General features: G+C 40.0%; 1 protein-coding gene across 1 annotated transcript in view; it reads right to left on the reverse strand.

The window, feature by feature from the left end:
• Positions 1 to 22,128, reverse strand: part of NCAM2 (neural cell adhesion molecule 2) — a 551,141-nt gene that overhangs the window by 201,032 nt on the left and 327,981 nt on the right. Inside the window, exons 7-8 of the mRNA XM_048868296.2 lie at positions 16,151 to 16,311; positions 1,148 to 1,293 (exon numbers count right to left, since the gene is read on the reverse strand). Of these exons, the coding sequence (XP_048724253.2) occupies positions 1,148 to 1,293; positions 16,151 to 16,311 (307 nt within the window). The remainder of the gene's footprint in view (positions 1 to 1,147; positions 1,294 to 16,150; positions 16,312 to 22,128) is intronic.

A 22,128-nucleotide genomic window follows, 5' to 3' on the forward strand; every position in this document is an offset into this window, starting at 1 on the left:
ATTTTTCTTCCATTCATTAATTCTCTGTACTCTGTTTGGCTCTGGAAGAATCTGACTGGCAGAATCACTGTACAGTTATTTTCCAGTAATGGTACTATGAATATGGAAATATCTCAAACCTGAGCGGCTACTACAATCCATCTGCTCTGCTTCCTGTACTCAATATTCTCATTTTTGCCACCAATCAAGATGCCATCTCACTCCCTTCAAATGAAGCAGAGAAACTCCAAAATGTACATGAAAAAAGAAAAAAATACCAGAAAGCAAATAGCATTGTGGAACCACTGAAAGGGAAACTGTTAAATATTTGACTCAGTCCCCTCCTGTGGCCCTGCTCCTGTTCCTATTGCAATCAGCTGGAGTCTTGCTGTTGACTTGATTAGGGGTAAAATTATGCCTTTTTTCTAATACCTCTCTGCCCTTCACCGCTCCCCTCCTGTACAGTTCTTGTTCCCACAATAACTGTAATCTATTTATGTTTTTGCTTATATCAGAAGAATCTTATCCTTTCCCACCCCATTCAGTTGTGAAAGAAAACATTGTAGAAACAAATGTATTGCAGTTATGGTGGGGTGAAGAGTCTTTCTGAGCTTTATGAAGGAAAGTTGGGAGCAAAAGAAAAAAAATGAGGATAGAAGAAAAGGAGGAGTAAAGAAAAGGTGCAAAGGTTTAGGCCAAAGTCTTCAAAAATATTCTTCATTTTGGCTGCCTCAGTTTTTGGGTCCCCAACTTTGGACACCTGCAGATTGATTTTCAGAAGTGGTGATCACCTAAAGCTCCAGCTAAAGTCAATGGGAGCTGTGGAGAAAACCGCACCTATGAAAACTGGGTTCTACATGTCTCAAGATGGGCACCAAGAAATTAAAGAACCCAAAATAATCTCAAAAAGTTTAGTTTTAATTTTTGACAGTTCGACTTTTAGTAATTTGACAACATATTTTGTTTCATATTTTCATTTCTTTCATTTAAAATGTTAGGATTTTTATACCTCAGTGCTATGACCTTGTACACATAAAGCATCCTCCAGTTCTAATAGAAGCCTATTAATCATTTTCTGCATTAGTTTTATACTTATAAAAAAAAGACAATACATATTTAGACTTTTTATCTCTAATCCTGTAGAAACATACATGAAAGGCTGCTTTACCTTGTCACCTTCAGAAAAAGTTATTCCATCGATGGCTCTTTTCCAAGTAATTTCTGGGACAGGTTCTCCTTCTGCCTCACATATCAGTGTTGTTTGACCATTTTCAAATGTGGTTTCATTTTTAAGATGTATTATCTGAGGCTGTACTGTTAAAAGTATAAATTATGTTACTCATTGTGCATCAGAAACATTATATAACAGTCTCTTTTAAAATGTCCTTTTTGTTTTAAAATTTCATTCATGTTTAGTCCATTGGGATTATCAGCAGCACTAACACAGCAAAACAAACTGCAAAGTGGGATTTATTTTTCAAAACAATGTAGGTCAAAATTGAATACAGACCTTGCATTAACAAGTTAAATACATCCTAGGAAAACAACAAACAAACAAATAGCATTAACGTAATATTAAGGCAGAGAAATCAAGCACTCAGGAGTGCAGACATGAAATGTTCTCAACTTTATTTCTGCTTCTTTGTACTTATGCCTTAAAACACTGATATTGAAATGATCCCGAGTTTGAGGCCTGCTCTACACTCAAAATTTAAAGGTTTCAGACTAGCAGCCGTGTTAGTCTGTATCCTCAAAAAGAACAGGAGTACTTGTGGCACCTTAGAGACGAATAAATTTATTAGAGCATAAGCTTTCGTGGGCTACAGCCCATCCACTTCATCGGATGCATAGAATGGAACATATAGTAAGAAGATTATATATATATATATACATACATACATACATACAGATACGTTGGAAGTTCCCATACAATCTGTGAGAGGCTAATTAGGTAAGATGAGCTATTATCAGCAGGAGAAAAAAACTTTTGTAATGATAATCAAGATGGCCCATTTAGACAGTTGACAAGAAGGTGTCTAAATGGGCCATCTTGATTATCACTACAAAAGTTTTTTTCTCCTGCTGATAATAGCTCATCTATAGCTGACCTAGTTACTGCAACTTAGGGAGATGAATTACCTTTATTCACAGAAAAAGCCATTCTGTTGCTGTAGGAAGCATCTACCTATGAGACTGTAGCTGTGCCATGGTAGTACCTGTAGTGTAGCCATGCCCTGAGATCACTCTGATATTAAAACAGATCAATGTCCTATACTACATTAACTTTGAATCAGTCTAAACCGTAGGGAGGAAAAGATTTTAGCCTGATGAATTTAACCTTTCATAACTGTAAAACTATTGAAATAATTTTCTCCAAACTGGGGCCCTGATCCTGAAGAGATCCATGCAGGCGGACTCTTGACAACTGGGAATCCACATGGATGCAAGGGTCCACATGCATGGACAACATTACAGGACCAGAGCCTGTACTTCTGCTAAATTATTATGTGCTAAAGCATCAGTTGGAATACAAGTCCCACCATGCTTGGTGCTGTAAAAACACAGTTCCTGCCTCAAAGAGCTTATTTAAAAAAGATAAAAAACAAACACAAAAATAGACAAAGGTTGTGGGAAAGGGATATAACATAAACAAAGTGGTTAAGATAAAGATGGTCACACATCTTGTTATTTCCATTTTTTCGATGTATTTATTCTATTATTAGGTTTTTGCTGTCTTCCACACACACAAATCATCTTGAAGCAAAGACTAAGCATGAAAAAATTTAGCCTGATAGTTGAACAGTTTACAAAGTAATGTGTGAGAAAACAAGGTTCCAAAATTATTTCCGTGATTTCCCCTAATTATAGTGTTCAGAGTGGAAGCCATGTTAGTCTGTATCAACAGAAAGAATGAGGAGTACTTGTGGCACCTTAGAGACTAACAAATTCATTTGAGCATAAGCTTTTATGAGCTAAAGCCCACTTCATCAGATGCATGCAGTGGAAAATACAGTAGGAAGATATATATAATATACAGAGAACATAAAAAAATGGGGGTTACCATACCAGCTCTAACAAGACCAATCGAGTCAGGTGGGCTATTATCAGCAGGAGAAAAAAAAACTTTTGTAGTGATAATTCAGATGGCCCATTTCAAACAGTTGACAAGAAGGTGTGAGTAACAGCAGGCGAAAAATTAGCATGGGGAAATAGTTTTTAGTTTGTGTAATGACCCATCCACTCCCAGTCTTTATTCAAGCCTAATTTAATGGTGTCCAGTTTGTAAACTAATTCCAGTTCTGCAGTTTCTCATTGGAGTCTGGTTTTGAAGTTTTTTGTTGAATAATTGTGACTTTTAGGTCTGTAACTGAGTGTCCAGGGAGGTTGAGGTGTTCTCTGACTGGTTTTGAATGTTATAATTCTTGATGTCTGATTTGTGTCCATTTATTCTTTTGCATAGAGACTGTCCTGTTTGGCCAATGTACATGGCAGAGGGGCATTGCTGGCACATGATGGCATATATCACATTGGTAGATGTGCAGGTGAATGAAACTCTGATAGTGTGGCTGATGTGATTCTGCTTTAGGCAACTTGCCTGTATAGCATCATATAGGATTTCCGCTGCATATCTAGGGACCAAAAGAAGTTCTCTTGGATGGCAATCAACTACCTTAATTACAAGACTATCCTTTCTCTTCTTACAATCCTTTGATGCATTATCTTCCCACTTCCAAAATTCCCACTTCCAAAGTAAACAAGACAGGGGTCCTCTAGCCTCATTCACTACACAATTCTGGTTCATTCTTGGAACACCATTGATCTCGTATATTATAAGGCAGGGGTTCTGTTGGAAAAAATAGTGTGTGATCATATAACTAAAGGTTGTACCTTCATGCATATGCAACAGCAGGCAAATTTATGGTTGTACTAGTCAAATTAATTTTAGCCTCTTTTATGTTTGAGTATTGGACTTTGCAACTTGAACATTCTTTTAAGAGACTGTAGTGTTTTGCACGTAGCGTTTTCCTAGTTTTTTAAAAGAAAACCTCAAATTGCATCCTGTAGAACCATACTGACCCTCCCATTGGTCCCCAGAACAGGCCTCTACCAATTGAGCTAAAGGAATAACCTATAGCTGCAATATGCTGTTATCTTCAGTATAAACCAGTCACTATGTAACACATTTTACTATTGGTTTGCACAAGTATTTGTTAGACAGGAGAAAAATATTAGATTGTATTACTGGCTTAGGAGGGGAATGCTATCCAGTGGTTACAAATAGCTAAACCAAGTACCCAGAACTACTTCAGGAAAGCAGTGTCACAAAGTGGGTGGATAATACATGCCTGCTTCTTAAAAGAAGTACTAGGAGGCCTTGCCCAATAACAAGAACCATGATGTGCACAGAAGTAACACCAGTCAGTGGAAGACCAGAGGCTAGAACTCATAACTTCCTCTTGGCCACCGACACAGCACATCTTGAGCTAGCCCAATATTGCCAGCCATAAGAGTTCAAAATTTATGAGTCAAAGCCAAAAATGAGAGATTATAAAAATTATAAACTGCAGTGGAGGACTTTTTTCCCACTCTTGTCTCTGGACTTTTTACTTCTTAGAGGAAGGTCCCACTGCCAATATCTGTGTTTCCTTTCTGGTTGAAAATTCAACCTTAAATGTATACACAAATATGCTCTCCTGCCCCACAATACTACGCAGAGGGTCAGGAGTTACTCTCTTCTAACTTCTATGGCAGGAGACATGTCATTCTATTGCTCTCGAAATTCTTGCTCTGTCACCCTCCTGCCTCCTTCTCCACCCACCAACCCCTTCCCTTCACAATCTCTTATTTTCCCACATTTTCCAAGTGTGCTCTCTTGGTCTCTCTATGCCTAAAAGTACCTGTGGCTGATAATGGGTGCACCTGATCAAGTGCTAAACATGGTCTAGCTGCCAGGCATGTCCAATATCAGTTCAGAAAACTGGGTTCAAACAAGGCTTCATTTTCTTGCATCCAACAGACTCTCTACCACCCCTCCACATCCCCCTGTCCCTCTTTATTCCCCAGTCTCCATTCCTGATCCCTCCATATTCCCTATCAGTATCTCTACTCACATTCCTTATACCCACCACATCCTCCCTCCCTGCTGTCCCTCATCTTCCAGATCCTCACATCAGTTTCATGTCCTGCATTTGAACATTCCTCTTTTCTCCACCTGGATCACATGTATAGTGACTAAAGGGCCACACTCTTTCTGAATGACAGGATGGCTTTTGCCTCATTGGAAACAATGGGAGGTGATGGTCACCTTTACTAAGCGAATCCTCAGGTTTATCAGCTAACACTGTAGGGAAATGGTGGCCATCTTGGCTGAGGGCAGCCTGTGGCTTTAGTCCCATTGACAATAATGAGAGATGATGTCCATTTTGACTAAGGTCAAAACTGCATCTTTGAAGATAGAAGAAAATCATGTTAAATCTTAAAATAATCCCCATCTACCACTCTCCTATTCCTTTTCTATAGGAAAGATATAAAGCTTGATGGTCATCAACCACAGAGCTAACCTTACAAATTGTATGTGCCCGCCTTTTGTAGAGGTTATTCGGATTAGCACATGAATATTTTCCTAAATTTATGCATGACAAACAATTCAATTTCCCCAAAGGGATGCATGTTCTAAACCTCACATCTAAAACGCCTTGGTTTTTACAGGTTCCGCTATTCTAAATTTCTTGAAGATCTTCCAGTGGGTCACTATAAGAGGAAAAAATTCAGCTTGACATTTTAGACACAAGGAGCTGACATTTAACGGACTAACCACTGATTAATCATGGAATATTCCTAGCTGACAGTTATTACTGAGAAGAAGGAGAAAAGCTTGAAAGGGAGAAAAGGATACTATTTCATTGCCCTGTTTTTATAGGCCATAAGATCATAATTCACTATTGACCAAAAGGTCTTCAATGTATTATGGTAGTTGGTTAACTTTTAGCTATACAGGTAGGATAATAAGATAGTATTTAAAAAAGAAGAGTACTATGGATTTATGCCACAGTGAGGTTCCAGGACTTCTGTGGATAGGAAAACTAGAACAGACATTTTAATATGTAAATGTTCTATTTCTGATTGGACAAGGACATTCTCAAATTAAATTGATACTTTCTTACAATGCTATTAACCAGACAAGCAACCAATGGAATTAAATAATTTTGGTGCCAATCCAGACATGCCACTAATGAAATTATGGAAGTTTGGGATGCTAATCCAGAAAGGTTGAAGGTGTTATGTTTCTTCTGCTACAAATACTAACACACTTACAATAAAATGTACTAACAAGCTGTGATCTTGCTGAGATATGTGTCTGGAATGAAAGAAGATTCAGGAAAGAAAGGACTTGCACGCAAGCTTAGTTAAAGTGAAATGTTTTATGCAGAAAACAAAATGGATGGTCCCCTGTAAGAAAAAAAAAATATTACACAAATGGGACGCTAACAAAGAGACTAAACATATATCAGAGAAACAGCATTTAAAAGTAAGTAAATACGTCTGTTGTCTGAGCAATCACGGTCAGTAGCATTTTATCAATAAAGGTGACATTATTTCTCCAGAACATAAAGTTTAATGTACAGAACTATAAGTGTCCATCAGAAGTATTCATGGAAGATTATATGGAACCTTTTCTAATCTGTGACACTAGTTTCCATATATACCCACTTAAATAAAACATTGGGTTTGTTTTTAGTTTGCTTTGTTTTTTTCAGCTTTTAGAATTCAGGTTTTCAAGCTTTTCTCTGCAAAAGAATGAGGGCTAAAAACTTTATTTATGCTTAAAATGAGATTTTCACATAATCAAATAACTCTAGGATGTGGCACTTTAAGAAAAATATTGGAAGATTCATAATAGAAATCACTAGACCTGGCAATACTATAATGTTGTTGTTGTCCTTTTCTTTAACATCTTCAAAAGAGCCCACAGTTTTACCTAGGGTCAAAAAGTTCCTGTAGGATCTTCAGACAAGGGGTTAATAAGACTCAGGATTAGGAAAAAGTTTAAGATCAGAGCCATTGCTGCTTCTGGAAAGAACTACCTCAAGCCAGCTAATCATCAAGATATAGCAAAACTGCAACCCCCTCTGCTTCCAGATGGATGGTGAGTTTGGTAAAGATGCTGCAGGCCAATGAGAAGCCAAAGAAGAGGCAGAACTACCTGAGATGCAGGTTCCTGAGACAGCACTTTAGGTTCTGAGGTAATCAGGACTTGGAGATACACTTGTAAGGAAGGACTGACTTGAACAAGTCTATCTTGAACCCATGGGCCATGAGGGAGCAGTCTTCTTCTGAACAATTCTTCAATATCAAATTAAAACAGTAGGAATCTAAGGCTTCCTCTTCTGAGAGCACTGATATCATTGTCTCTATAGCAAGGCATACTAGACTGTAACATGTTTTATTTCTTCTCTAGGAGGGAGAGAGAGAGAGAGAGGCAGAGGAGTAATAAGGAAGGCAAGAGGTAAATTTGAAAAATGTATAAACTAACTATGGATGACAAAAGATCTTAGCCAGCTCATGGAATTAGACAGGTTGTATTGCAGGTGGCACTTGATGCTGAGTGGAATGAATTAGGTCACAGGTAGTTAGAAAGACGCCTCCTACATGCACAGCCCTAACCACTGGTCCCCCTGCCTCTGGTACAGAACACTTGTTCTTTCTGGGAATGATAAATACCTGAAATTAGATTTAGGATATTGATAACTCCTGGGTGTGCAGAGTTCACTTTTCTCCTCTGTAGAATGCATGGAATTCCTCCTCTGGGTAGATCTGTAGTGTTTAATCAGGGAACTTCCATTGGGTATTGATAGGCCTCTTTTTCTGAAGTTTATTTACCAATTTAATACATTCAGAGAAAACATTACCCACTTGCACTTTAGCCACTATAAAGTCTTCAATCAACATGGATGATAAGTCTGGAGGTAATGACGGAAGTGGGGGGAAGAATCATGTCCCAAAGCGCACATTCAATTTTAGAGCTACTGCAGCGTATCTATTTAGTCCTGAAAACCATGGGTAGCTGAGACTCCTTCTTGCAGTATGTTGGGTTATGTCTAACAAAGGTAGAATAGGAGATGGTAGTTGTATCATCTCACTTGCCTGAAGAAATGGGGAGAAAGAAATAGCAGTAATATATTCTCTCCAACACTGTCATACATCTCTTCTGCTGGAGGGCAATTGCCAGGAACTGTGTAATGGCAATGAAAGCTTTGCTAAATCTCTTGCACATTGAATTGATAAACACTGGCTATTTTATCTTCCTTTCAGGTATAACATTTAAGCAGCACTTTGTTAAAAAAAATGATAGATTTGGCAAAAAAGTTCTATCTTAGAAAGTTTTGAAATGAACAGAACCAATCATTGAAAACAGAACTCCTTTGGATTCTAGTGTCTGTTTTTATTGGAGAACAGGAATTGAAGTTCATAATCAACTCTCTTTCTTTCCCAAGACTTTGGTGTAAATGGAATTCTGATAAAATCCGTTGACAACAGCAAAAATGGAGGGGGCTGCAAACATGCAGAATGGCAGAATCAAACTGCCAAGTGACCTAGTGAGGTAACAGCAGTGATGTCTGTGAGCAACAAAAGAAAAATAATAGAAACAAAATTTAAGTCCTGTACCCAGAGAGGAAATAAGCATCCCTGATACAAAGCATGGGCGCATACGTAATTAGAGTTAGTATTTTTTTATCTGGTCCCATTAGTACACTTACTTTAGGTAAGCAAATATTGCAGTCCCCATCTTTGAGAATTAATGATTCAAAGAAGGGGCTTAGGTCTATACGAGAGGATGGAGAGATTTGCAGGAGTGCTCTAGGGGGTTGAGCTTTGTTGGCTGAGGCAGGGTTTAGCTGGTAGTTAGTACCTGTTCTCTTGTAATATATGTCAGGGCACCTACAGCTTTTGGGTAGTCACCTCCTTTTTATAAACACACAACACAGAGACAGAGATAATGGCCTAGACAAATAAAAAGTAGAACTATAAGGTAAGATTGAAAAGAATAAGGCCTGGGTTATGACAAGAAAGGAAACAAACAGAAAAATAAAATCTTTTAAATCAGTATGTATTTAGGAAAGTCCAGATAGCAGAAATATTGGAAATGACAACAACAGAAAGAAATAAAAAATCAGTTAACACTCATGTTTTCCAGCAGCTGTGGAAGGATCAAACAGAAATGAATTTATAGCAAAAACCTTGGTGCAAGTCTTAAACATTAATTTGGATGAGACCTCCTAGATGGCATTGAATATCAATACGAGTGCCACTATGCCAGGAAAACACAATGACAGAGAGAGATTACCAAGACTGGCTCATGATCAGCAAGAGATCCTCTATGAGGGAAATAGCATGCTTCTGATATCTTCCTGATATAACCCTCATCACAGAGAACAGATATAAAATCCTAGCAAAGATAAAAAAAAATATTGTGTTCCAGAATGTAAAGGTAGAAGTTCTATAATCTTCCAAGTTTAGGATTTTATATAAGGAGAAAACATATTTTGGGAGAGTGGAAAACAGCAAAATAATTGTTGAATAAAATAAAAACTGTAGCCCATATAACAAATCCAAAGATTGATATTGATAAGCACAGACATAAGCATGTTAACTCAGAAAACATAGCATTCAAAAACTTTTACTACCCTCTCCGCTACATCCTCTGGAGTTTAAAAGTGCTGAGTTGTAACTTATTACATTACTACTTAACCTTTATATTGCAGTAATGACAGGCTTCAACCAGATCAGGGCTTCACTGTGTTGCATACCCTACAAACATATAGTAAACATATATAGTCCTTGCCCCAAAGGTCTTGCATTCTAAAGAAAAATAAATAACAGGTGGATGAGACAGACAAGCAGGCAGTAGGGTTTCAAGGACAATAAAAAAAAAACTGATAGGATGTTTTAGCATAGATTGGCTGTGTGCACAATTCTGAGCAGTAATCAGAAGCTATCTTCCTAATCATTATCAGACTGCAGTTTTCTGAATGAACTATGTCATTAAAGGAGAGATTTGAAGGAGAATATGTGTTGTCTTTACAGATTATGACTAGGAGTTTTCCCTTTGTGGAGGGACAACACAGAAGAAAGGGCAAAGAGTCTCATGGGAGAAGAGGAATATCAGGCAATTGAAGCTGGTATTGTTAAGAGTGAATGCAAGGCGTTGCGAAAAGGTAGTATGATAGAGATTGTGCAGATACTTGTAGCTTATGACAAGGGATTTGTGTTGGATACAATCGTTTTCTCTTATTTTCCCTCATTTCTTGGAAACAGCAGAAGGATTATTATAATTGAAATACACCCAATAGATCATATAGCTATTGTGTGAGCCCAGTGTCATACAGGAGCCTCCTACACCTGCCCATTCAATCCCTACATCTGGTGAGGTGCTGCTGCACTCTGGCGGCTTGGCCACTGGGGACCCTAATTCTACTCCTCAACCCTCCCCTTGTCTGTCCCATGCCCCTTTCTTCATCCCTTTCTTGGGGGATGACCCTCAGGAGGTGGTATTTGTATTCCCCTTCCTTGCTCCCCTGCGGGCTGCTGTGTTCCCTCTGCCACTCACTCCCGTGCAGTGATAATGCAGTGTACATGGTGCTGCACCAGTGTCCTGCTACCACTGAGGGAGGAGTGCTCATGCCCCTGCCCAAAGGCTGCAGGGCCACTGATGGTGCCCAGCCGGAGGATGACTGGGAGTCTGTGGGCTCAGTTGAGGCTACAGAGCTCTCAGACTCTACCATGCTCTTGGACAAGCTGCGCCTGTTGTTGGTGCAGCTCACTCTCCAGTAGTGGGGGTATTTTAATCTTTTACTCCAGGCTGTGAGAGCTGTGATGGGGGAAGGCAAAAGCACCAGGAAACAGGATGCCACAGCCTACCAGTGGGCCTGCAGCTTCTGCAATTCTCTGATTGCATTTAGGGTCAACCCTGGGTGGCTGAATGGCTCTGTGGGGGTGGGCAGTGGCTGTAGTGTGAGTCTCCACAGGTGCCAGGTACTTTCCTTCCTTTGGGCAGGGGGGTTCTCTGTGATGTTTCTGGAGGAGACTCAGTGGTGAGCTGGAGCCGGTTCGCACCAGTTCACTGGAACGGGTTGTTAAATTTAGAAGCCCTTTTAAAACCGGCTGTCCTGCAAGGGACGGTTCTAAAAGGGCTTCTAAATTTAACAACCGGCCAAAAGTGGCGCATTAGGCACCGACTCCGTGGGTGCTCCGGGGCTAGTGGAGAAGCAGAGCGTGGCCGCACATTCAGGGGAGGAGGCGGAGGCGAGCTAGGGCCAGGCGCGGGGTGGGAAGCTGCCGACCACCCACCAAATTTTCCATGGAGTCAGTGCCTAAGCCGCCACTTTTGATGTGATCAGTGGGGGGAGCGGCCAGTCCCCCCTTAGCTATGCTACCCTGCCCCTAGGAGCCAGAGGGACCTGCCAGATGCTTCCTGGGAGCTGCCCCAGGTAAGCACCGCTGGGACTCCCCATCTCATCCCCCGGCAGGTCCCTCTGGCTCTTAGGGGTGGGGTTGGCACCCACTACGGTGGCCCACAAGACCCTTCTGCCTGGTTCTGGGGGCAGTCAAGGGACAGGGGAGGGGGGTTTGGATGTGGCAGGAGTCCCGGGGGAGTGAGGGTGGGCCACGACCCCCTCATGGGGTGAGGAGGGAACCAGTTGTTAAGATTTTGGCAGCTCATCACTGAGGAGACTCACACTGATTCAGCTGCCAAAGGAGATGAGGAGTACTTCAGCCACTTCACCAAGATCTCAGATGTGGTGGCAACCCTATTTTCCCCACACCTATTGTCCAAGATACTGGGGGTTGCCAAGGTCATGCTGGGACGCCTTCTGCACCTCCAGGTCTGTGTGGAGGAGCTGATTCTCAAGCTGGCTAGCATCGATGCCCTGATACTGGGCCCGGCGCTGCACCAGGTGGAGGACACTTGATCATGCCCCTCAGAGTTGGACCTCATTTATATTTCCTGATTTAACATCTTGCAGGAGCGCTCCTCCAGCATTATGCTGGCCCCATTTTCGCACCACCACCTGGGGGCTGTGACAGCCTCAATGATATCTGAGAGGCTGGGGCTGGCCTACTGGCATTTCAATAACAGCCTTTTTGAGGATGTGGGGTTTGAGGCATCCTTCCAGGAGTTTTGGCTGGCCTGGCAGAGGCAGAAGCAGAGGCACACCTTTGCCTTGGCACAGAGGTGGTGGGACCTGTCCTTTTGCAGAGAGTGTCAGGAAAAGTGGGATGAACTTTGGGCCCCCAATGACCATCTGGCCTGGGGTCCCTTCATTTGATCCTGCATCCAGCTTCTTTGGGAGATGAATTGTGGCTCCTGCTTCTTCTACAACTAGAGAAAAAGAGGGCCAAAAGGCACATCACCTGCCTCCTGGCAGAGGACAGTATCCCTCTCATGGACCCAGTGGAGAAATGGGGAAGGGTTAGGGGCTTCTGTGCCAGCCTATTCTCCCCAGATCTGACTGATGCCAACACCAGTGGGGTCCTGTGGAACAAACTCCTTATGGTCAGTGTAGGCGACTGGGACCAGCTAGAGCACCCACTCACTCTGGCCAAGTTCTTGGAAGCCCCCCACCTGATATTCACCAACAAATCTCCAGGCACGGATTTCTACCACTAATTCTGGGACATTCACTGTCTGGACCTCTTCGCCATCTGGGACAAGTTCTTAGGTATCACAGAGCTCCCTCTGTAATGTTGGCAGGCTGTGTTGAACTGCCACCTAAGAAGGGTTACCTTCATGACCTTAGGAACTGGCATCTGAGTCTGTGTCTCACTCCTCAACACAGATTACAAGGTCATAGCAAAAGCCATCTTGCTGAGGCTGGGGGTCTGTGCTAGTAGACATGACACACCAAAATCAGATCTACATCGTCATGGGCAAGACCATCTTTGATAACCTCTATCTGGTCTGGGACTAACTCCATCTTGTGTGTTGGGATAGTCTGTCACCACCCCCATCCTGTCCCTGGACCAGGAGAAGGTGTTTGACAGGACAGATCACAGTTATCTCATGGGCACTCTGTGGGTATTCGGCTTTGTGTGCATTCTCCAGGCACTGTACACTTCTGTCAAGCTCAGCTGGTTCTCACCCAAACCTGTCACATACGGTTGAGGGGTACATCAGGGCTGCCTGCTGTCCAGCTAGCTCTATACCATTGGTATCGAGCCCTTCCTTTGTCTCCTCTACAAGAGGATGATGGGGTTAGTACTGTGGGAGCCAGATTTATGGGTGGACCTGTCGGCAGACGTCAACAATGTGCTCCTCATAGCCAGGAACCTGGGCCACCTGCTGTGGGTAGAGGCTTGCACCAAGGTCCTCATTTGCCCAGGTAACAGGGTCAAGAGTTCTGGTGTGATAGTTGGGGACAGGTGGCAGGCATACTCCCTCCCACTCGCACTCCATGCCATCTGGTGGGGTGTGGGTCCTCTGCTCTATCTTTCTGTCACTGATCCCTCCCCACTGGAGGCTTGAACTGGAGGCCAGAGTGGCTGACCACTTGCAGAGATGGATGGGGCTGCTCTGGTGCCTTTCCTTTTGAGGTTGGGTACTGGTGCTCAACAAGCTGATACTGTCTATGCTCTGGCACCAGTTCAACACCCTGAACATGCCCTCAGGAATTCTAGCCAGCATCCACAAGAAAATCCCAGGGTTTTTCTGGCTGGGGCTGTAATATGGTCTCTGTGGGGGTCCTAAGCTTCCCCCGGGGGAAGGGTGAACAGGGCCTCATCTTCATCCACAGCCAGGTCCACTCCTTCCACCTTCAGGCTCTGTAAAGATTCCTTTACACTAGAGGTACTCAGGCATGGAGCATACTAGCACACGCCTTCCTCCACCACCTCTGAGAGCTCCAATCGGACTGGCAGCTCTTTTTTCTCCCCCCAGAGGTGTCCCCCGAGACCTCTCTGAGCTGCCAGTCTTCTACCAGGACCTCCTTAGGACCTGGAATATAGTCTCTGTGACCAGGTCTGTAGCAGCTGCTGATGGGGAGAACCTCCTTGCAGAAAGCCTGCTGCAAAACCCCCATCCCCATGTACAAGTGGTGGAGCCCCCCCTAGGTGCATTGGAAGTTGGTCCTAGTTGGTACCACCCACCAGAGTCAGAGTCCTCCTGGATTATAATAAGAGGGATGGGATGGGCCCCATTGTGCATGCCAGTGCGTGGGGATGCCCACCCTGTGTTCCCTTCCAGACTCTGCAGATGAGTGTGATCGAGTGGACACAGACCCTCTTGCCCATTCTTCCCAAACTTAGCCCCTTCTGTCCTGCTCCTTCCAACCTATTTTACTTCCAGTTCTCTCTTCATTACTCCAGGCTTCTCGTCCCAATCCCATTCTCCTTGCCTACCCACTCCTAATCACCACTTCTCAGGCTTCTCATCTGAGTCCTAGCTTCCTTCCTTGATCAGTCTCAGTTTCCATATAGGATGGTCTGTGCACGAGTCATGCCAATGATGTATACAGGCTGATGTAGAAAGCCATTAGACAGGCAAGGGAAAGTTTAGGCTGAGGGTTAGCATTATAGATATGCCATTTACACAGACCAATGTTCCCAACATCCTGCAGAAGTGGTGCAGAGGGGTCATGATTAATGATTGGTTGGGACGTGGATTCCACTTTCCCAAGCCCTCTTCATGCCATTCTCTTAGAGCCAGCTTTATACAGATGGCGTGGATTTAATCCTTAGTATTACTTCTATAAAAAGGTAGAAATTAGCCCTTTTTTAAAATAAACAAACAAACCTGGAGTGAATGGATAAATTGAACAATACAGTAGTGTATTTGTTTTCAACATTGTTGTCTCAGTCATTTCAATTGTTAATATTTAGTGTTAATGTCAATGAATATTTATGTATACTTTTTGTTTTACTTGTGTATTTTCAGGATTATAATTGTCAAGTTCTTTTATATTTCAGAGACTGCCCCCCCACCAATATAAATAGAAGTTTTTTCTACTATACTACATTTTTAATTTAACAATTTAGGTGACATTATTTTATGGTGGCAATGCTATGTGCTGACATAAATGTGAGAATTTTGTGTGTCTTCTCTGGGGCTTATTTTTTCCCCTTCTTTCTTTGTCTGACATTGTGAACCTGAGATGTTTCTTTACCTTAGGGCTTTAGTGAACAAATTATAGCCTTGATCCTGCAGTCTGATCCTGCAGTCTTGACCTCTTCACCCGCACTGAGCCTTAGTGTCTGCAATCGAGCTCCATCTACAGGGAACTCCATTTAAGCTAACAGTATTACACCTGTGTAAGCAGAAGACTCCGCCCACATAGGTCGGTTTGGAGTAACAGAGTTCATAAACAGCAATAAGATTTTTGGCTTTCTCACTTAAAAACAAAAAAGTATATTAAGATCAACCAATACATTTTTTTAAAACAATGAATAAAATACATAACAATAAAACCCCTGCCTTTGTATGGTTTTATCTGGCTTAAAAAATCTGTATTTAGAAGGCTAAATATCCTGTTTTTCACTCCCAAGGCTTCCTCTCCTTCTGGCCCTTCATTTTCTCACAGTCCAACAGCCAACTTTTAGAAGGAAACCAGAGAAAATTAACAATTTACCAGTTCAGTGTTCTGTATCTGAATTGTAGAACAGCAGATGCTGAAGATAAAAGAATTTCCAAGTCAAATTCAGGAGTAAAGGTTAAAGTGGCCATCTCAGGGAAAGCTTTCCTTCTAACCCAATGCCAAAAGTTGGCTGCTGCATCAATAGGAACCTCCTGGGGGCACGGTTCCGTATAAACTCGTGAATTATAATTTCAGTTACTACTGTTCCTCAGTAACTGTTGCTTGTATTTAACAAATAAATAAGAAATAAACTTAGCTGGCATTTGGACCTTAAAAGTCAATACTTTATAGCTTCACTTGGGCTTCTTGATACTTTATTTTCTTCCATGGATTGATGTCTACAAATAAAATTGTGACCTCAGTATGGGCCTAATATTCAAATGGTATCAAATTGCCAGTGTTCCACTGACTTCATTTTATACCCAGTGAGGCTCTATCCCAATATGTCTTTTTATATCAAATATTACAACCAGATGCAATCAGATAACTGAAAAACAAAAACAAACAAAATATCATGATAGTATATGCCATGAAATACTTACCAAAAACTTGGAGGAATGTCTGTTTTTTATCATTTCCTGCTTTATTTTTTGCTCCACACACATAAGGACCTGCGTCAATATTTTTGATATCTCTGATTGTTAATTCTGTATTGCTTCCTCTCAAAATATATTTTTCATTTTCATCAATAAGTTTGCCATTCCTGAAGAATAAAAGGGATTTATAATCACTCAGTGTATCTCATAGTCTGAAAGACCACGTTCAGTTTTCTGATTGAGAAGTGTCAGTCCCTTCAGTGATTTTCACCGGAGGACATGACTATTTTGCTACCATAAAAAGCACAGAAAAATGTGTGGTAGAGACTAGCATTATATTTGGAAAGCTGTTGATTTCACTCTGATGTAAATTATTTGAGTGGGTAATTGGATGTCTTTATAAATGTGTCCGAATTCTGGGCATAAGGGAATCATTCTGGACTGTATCTTGATGCTCAGAACTCCTTGCCATATGATTTTTATTACCATGTTCTAAAATACAAATTAATTAGAAACAGTATAACATTTTCATTCCAATACATTTTAACACTGATTTAATGACACTACTATTCACATTAGTGCAATAATTTATAAAAATGGTTTCATACTACTTACACATATAGTACACTGGCACTTGTGTCCGTTTTTTTTCTTCTCAGCTGTTGTTGGCTACTCACAAATCAGTAAACAAACAAACCTCCAGCTACTGGGATATGTGCAGTGCAGATGGTTTAGAAATAATGAAACCTGTGAATACTCTGATGGTTGATCAGTACTTGACCAACTCACTTCTTCACCCTGGCATATACACGATTATATTGTGCATTCTTTCTACTAGAATGTAATCTTAACTTTATTTCTCTTCACTTTGCCATATTTGCTCTAAGCTTCCTTTGACCTATTTTTTCTGTTGCTCAGTTATGCAGCTTCTTCACATAATAAATAAATAAAAAAAAGTGCCTGATTGTCACAAGTGCTGAGCTCTCTCTGACTTCCATGGGATTTGGGGGACCAAATCAGGCCAGTTTTTTTAGGTGCCTACATATGATTTAGGAGCCCAACTTTAGTCACCCAAGTTTAAAAATCGGGGCCATGGTGATTTTTAGTTTCTTTCTGATCATTTTATGGTGATAGTCATATTTATTAAAACAAATTCTAAAATAATTCAAAATATATCTTATTTTAAGCAAGAATATAGATCCTTTCTAGGGAAGATTAATTTTATGCCAGCAGCAGTGCATTGATAGGGTATCTTTATGTCTTGTATTTTAAGAACAAAGTTAAAACTCACTCCAATTTTAATCCATTGATGCTTTAATTTTATAAACTTGATGGTGACACTCATTCATCTCCTTTTCAATGTGAGTTACTTTATTTGTTTAGCAGACTTACTTCTGCACTCAGATATTTCCATACAATTTCTAGTGTTTTCAGTAGGAGATGCAAGGGAGTGTCTGCCGTAAAAAATGGTTCCAAAATGTCTCTTGTCACGAACGTTTCCTACAGCCAGGAAGATTTGAAAATAGAAACTGGGACTTCCAGGGAACAGGACAGACTTAAATTGATACTGATGTTAGAGAACAAGAAGCTATGTTTTACACATTAGAAGATTATTTCCTTTGTGGGTTAATTCTAAGTCTTGTAACTAAAGATAAAGGGATTGATCCTGCAATTAGTTGCATTGATTCCAATGAGATTACTCACATGAGTATGGCTTGCAGTATCGGTCCACACTTATCTTACAAACTTGGGAAGTTTAATTCTGTTGGAATTCTTCACTCACTTATTCTGGTTTTCTACTAGTGTAACTCCATCAACTTCAGCGGAGTTACCCTATATTTACACATGTGTGACAGAGGAATCAGTCCTTCATAGAAATGAAATTTTAACTAGGTATATTCACATATTAAATAAAACAAAAACTAATCTTTGCTTATTTTTCTTCTTATATACCTCCCAAGACTAATATGTAAGTGTTCTATTGGACTGGTAGGGAAACACTGACACATTAGCTCAATTCCCTTAATCATGCATAATGCAATCCAGAATGTGACTGGAATTTAAAATAATGTTTACTTATACTCCCATAAGAACATAGCTAAAACAATTGACAGACAGATGATCAATAACTTAAAACTCTATCATATAAATACCATACAAAGGAGGACTTTGGTTCCAATCCTGAAGCTCCTGGTTTGGTCAGCTTTTTGCTTACTGAGTCAAACACCACAAAGGGACCTTACAAGAGGGCTAAATGTTATTGGTACAAGGTTAGCCCGGCTGTAGCTCAGCTGACTTCAGTGGTGAAGCACCTGTTTATGCCAGGGCTGAATTTGACCCTTAATTGTAGCAACGTGTGGGAAACTGAAAAGAAAAACCCCAGGGGACGAAGTGAAAACTGAATTTTTAACTCAGCTGAAATCTGGCTCTATTCAACTGTAAGGAAGAAAAGATTATGCCATAATAAACCAAAATCTTTCAGTCGTTACCGAAGAAAAATTTCCACTGATGTCAATGAGAGTTTTGGCCGTGTCAGGATTAGGTCATAAAATATATTCCAAAGAATTTTGTGAGATAAGTAATTTAAATAACGAAACAGGACTAACACAATACTTCAATAAATCAAAACTCATTATTTCATTTGAATGGTTGTCATATGAAATTCCTATTGTTTTCAAACTCATATTACTCATTCAACAGCTGTTTTGGCAAAAAAAAAACAACTCCATATAAAATTGATACTAAATTTTACATAAAATGTGAACCCATTACTCACAGAAGTCAGTGGGGATTGAGTAAGGGGTTCCCGGTCTGGCCTGTATGAAGAAATAGTCCTGATGAACCATATTTACTGATAGTAATGCTATGTAGATAGAGTATTATTGGGAAACCACACTGGAATTTGTGTAATGGAGGATGCCCAGTGCCCAGTCTCCCAGGCCAGCAGGATTTTGCCCAGAAAATCCCTGAAAATCCAGTACACTTCTGCAGGATAGTTAATTGTGCAGGTTATCAGTGAAAAAAATAATATTTATTATTACTTCAGTTTGTGGAATCAGAAGTACCTGTCCAGTACTGTAAAAACCTACAGTATTGTAAAAAAAAATATTTCTTCCTTAGTGATTGTTACCAAGCATATAGCATAAGTGTGTAGATATCTTGGCATAAACAGAAATCTTCGATTGCTTTTGACATAAATGGTAAATAAATTACAATAATAGTACTATGTATATTTCTAGCACTTTCCATCTTAGGATCTCTATGTGCTTTTTATATAGTACCCATTTTACAGATAAGTAAACTGAGGCACAAAGAGGATAAGAGACTTGCTCAAGGTCACAGAACTCAATTGCATAGTTGGAAACAGACTGCAAAATCATGGATCCCAAACAATAGATCACATTTCTTCTCATAGTCTACTTTAAAATCTAATAAAATCAAACTCTGGTGGGGGAGTGAAGATGAATTTAAATTGCATATTTCTGATAACTCTGGAAAACAAATGCCAAAATAACATTGTTTCACCAAAAACAGAAATAGCACACAGTACTAAACAAGACAAAATAACATTCTAACCCCATATCTGAACAAAAGCTCTGTGTAGCTCTAAGCTTGTCTCTTTCACCAACAGAATTAGGTTTAATAAAATATATTACCTCACCCACCATATCTCTACAACGTTAATGAAGCAGTCAAGCTGAGGAAATGGTTTGAATTAAGGTCCAAATATAGACTTATAGATCAGTCTCTTGCAAAAGCCTCCTCATATTGCCTACAAGTGGCAAGATTTTGGTGGAGTAAACTTTAAAATTAACTTCTCAGAAATAATAAGGGAGGTAAATATTTTGATCTGTTTTTTTTCCTCAATACAGTCAAACCTGATCTATTAATTTCGAAAGAAAGTAAATCTGAATGGATTTTTTTTTTTTGGTTCAGTGGCAATTCCAAAAATAAAATAAAATAGTTTTGAGTCAACCTGAAAACATTTTTTTTTAAAAAAATGACTAATTGAAAAGTGATTAAAAAATCAATGTTTTGTTTAATCCAAAACAAAACGTTTTTCATTTTAAGCATTTTTCCACATTTTTATTTAATAAAAATAAAATTAAATATTTCAAAACAAAAAAGTTGATTTGAATCGAGAAATCGAAATGTTTCATTCTGAAAATGAAGTGTTGATTTTTTTCACAGATTTTTAAAAGATTTTTTTTCACCAAAATAATGTGGGTAAATCAATATGAATTTGTGAACTATTTGGGTCATCAAATCTCGATTTTTTGTTGAAAAAAATTATTCAGCTGAAAATTTTGCCCAGCTCTACTTAAAACTCATCTTGAGATGTCTCTGAGATGAGCATGAGAACAAGGAAAAAAATATCATCAGATAAAGATACTGATTAGTCAACGGAAGTGAAATCAGAAATTAAATTGACTATATGCATAATAACGTGTGGAATTAAGTTTGCTCCATCCACCGAGGAAATAGTTGAATTCCCACCTCCTATTATTATTACTTATTTGTATTTCAGTAGCATCTAGGTGCTGTTACCAAGATCAAAGCCCCATTGTAGCAGGCATTGTAGTAACACATAATCAAAGACAGTCCCACTCCCCCAGAGAGCTTATATTGTAAGCAGACAAAACAAATAACGGGCAGGAGGAGAAACAGAGAAGTGAATGGACTTCCCTAAGGTCTCAGAACACAGGTCAGTGGCAGAACGAGAAATAAAACCCAAGTCCACTGGCTCACTACCACATTCACTGGACCACATAGTCTCTCAGGGCCTGAGTAAGGCTTTATCCACTAGAGGTATTGGAAGGTTAACAACAACCATTTTCCTTAGTGAGGGGTCATTCTTGCAGGAAGGAAGATCTGGTTCACAGACTATTTGCATAGGGCCTTCTGTAAGGTGTTTCATTTGTTTGTGTATTTTACTGTGATACTTTCAAATTAAAGTACACTAAAGATATGGCACTGAAGACTGACAATTCTAAACATACAGCTCCCCAAGACACAAGATGACTGTGTCCATCCTTCTCATCTTGAAAATGTAAACCACCATGTTGAATTGTCTTTTTGCAGTGAGGCAAATGAGGATATTAGATTTCTAATAAACTTGAGAGAATTCTGCCCAGCTGGGAGCTACATTTTATAACAAAAAGAAAAGGAGTACTTGTGGCACCTTAGAGACTAACCAATTTATTTGAGCATGAGCTTTCGTGAGCTACAGCTCACTTCATCGGTAGCTCACGAAAGCTCATGCTCAAATAAATTGGTTAGTCTCTAAGGTGCCACAAGTACTCCTTTTCTTTTTGCGAATACAGACTAACATGGCTGTTACTCTGAAACCTGACATTTTATAACATGACCTCAAAGGGATACCAAGTTCCCAAAATGTGAAACTTTTGTTTGTGAATTCCACATCACCACTTCAAATAATTTGGGTTTGCATGATTTATTTTATTTTTGTTTCATCAGATAGAAACTGAATTCTCATCTATATTAGTGAGTGGGGCAAAGATGGCACTTATTTACACCTTCTGCAATCCAAAGGAATTCATGTCAGACAAAGTCAGCACACCATTTGACACATACATCAGAAAGCAGGTGTCAGTCAAGGGAAACCAACATCTACCTAAGATGAATCTAACAGAATCTCTTAAGTTTCAAATGCTGAGTAACAATGAGAGAAGATAGCTGAGGAGAATCCCTATGGAGTCCAGTGCACTCTGAAAGATGTTCACAAATCTCTTGATCCTTTTGAAAGAGCACATGGGGGACAATTCATTCAAGCCCCAAACAGAAATACGTGTCCATACAAGGAATCTGAGCTATTTCATACTCAGACACCGGATTCCATCCTTTGTGAATAGATCAGGTGTTGAAACAAAAGGCATGTAAGTCTGTGCCATAAATATGCATGGAAAAGCTGAGAAACCAATGAAAAGCTTTCAGAGAGGTAACCGTGTTAGTCTGTATCAGGA

This window comes from Caretta caretta, chromosome 1, assembly GCF_965140235.1.
Source record: "Caretta caretta isolate rCarCar2 chromosome 1, rCarCar1.hap1, whole genome shotgun sequence".
Taxonomy (NCBI): Eukaryota; Metazoa; Chordata; order Testudines; family Cheloniidae; genus Caretta; species Caretta caretta.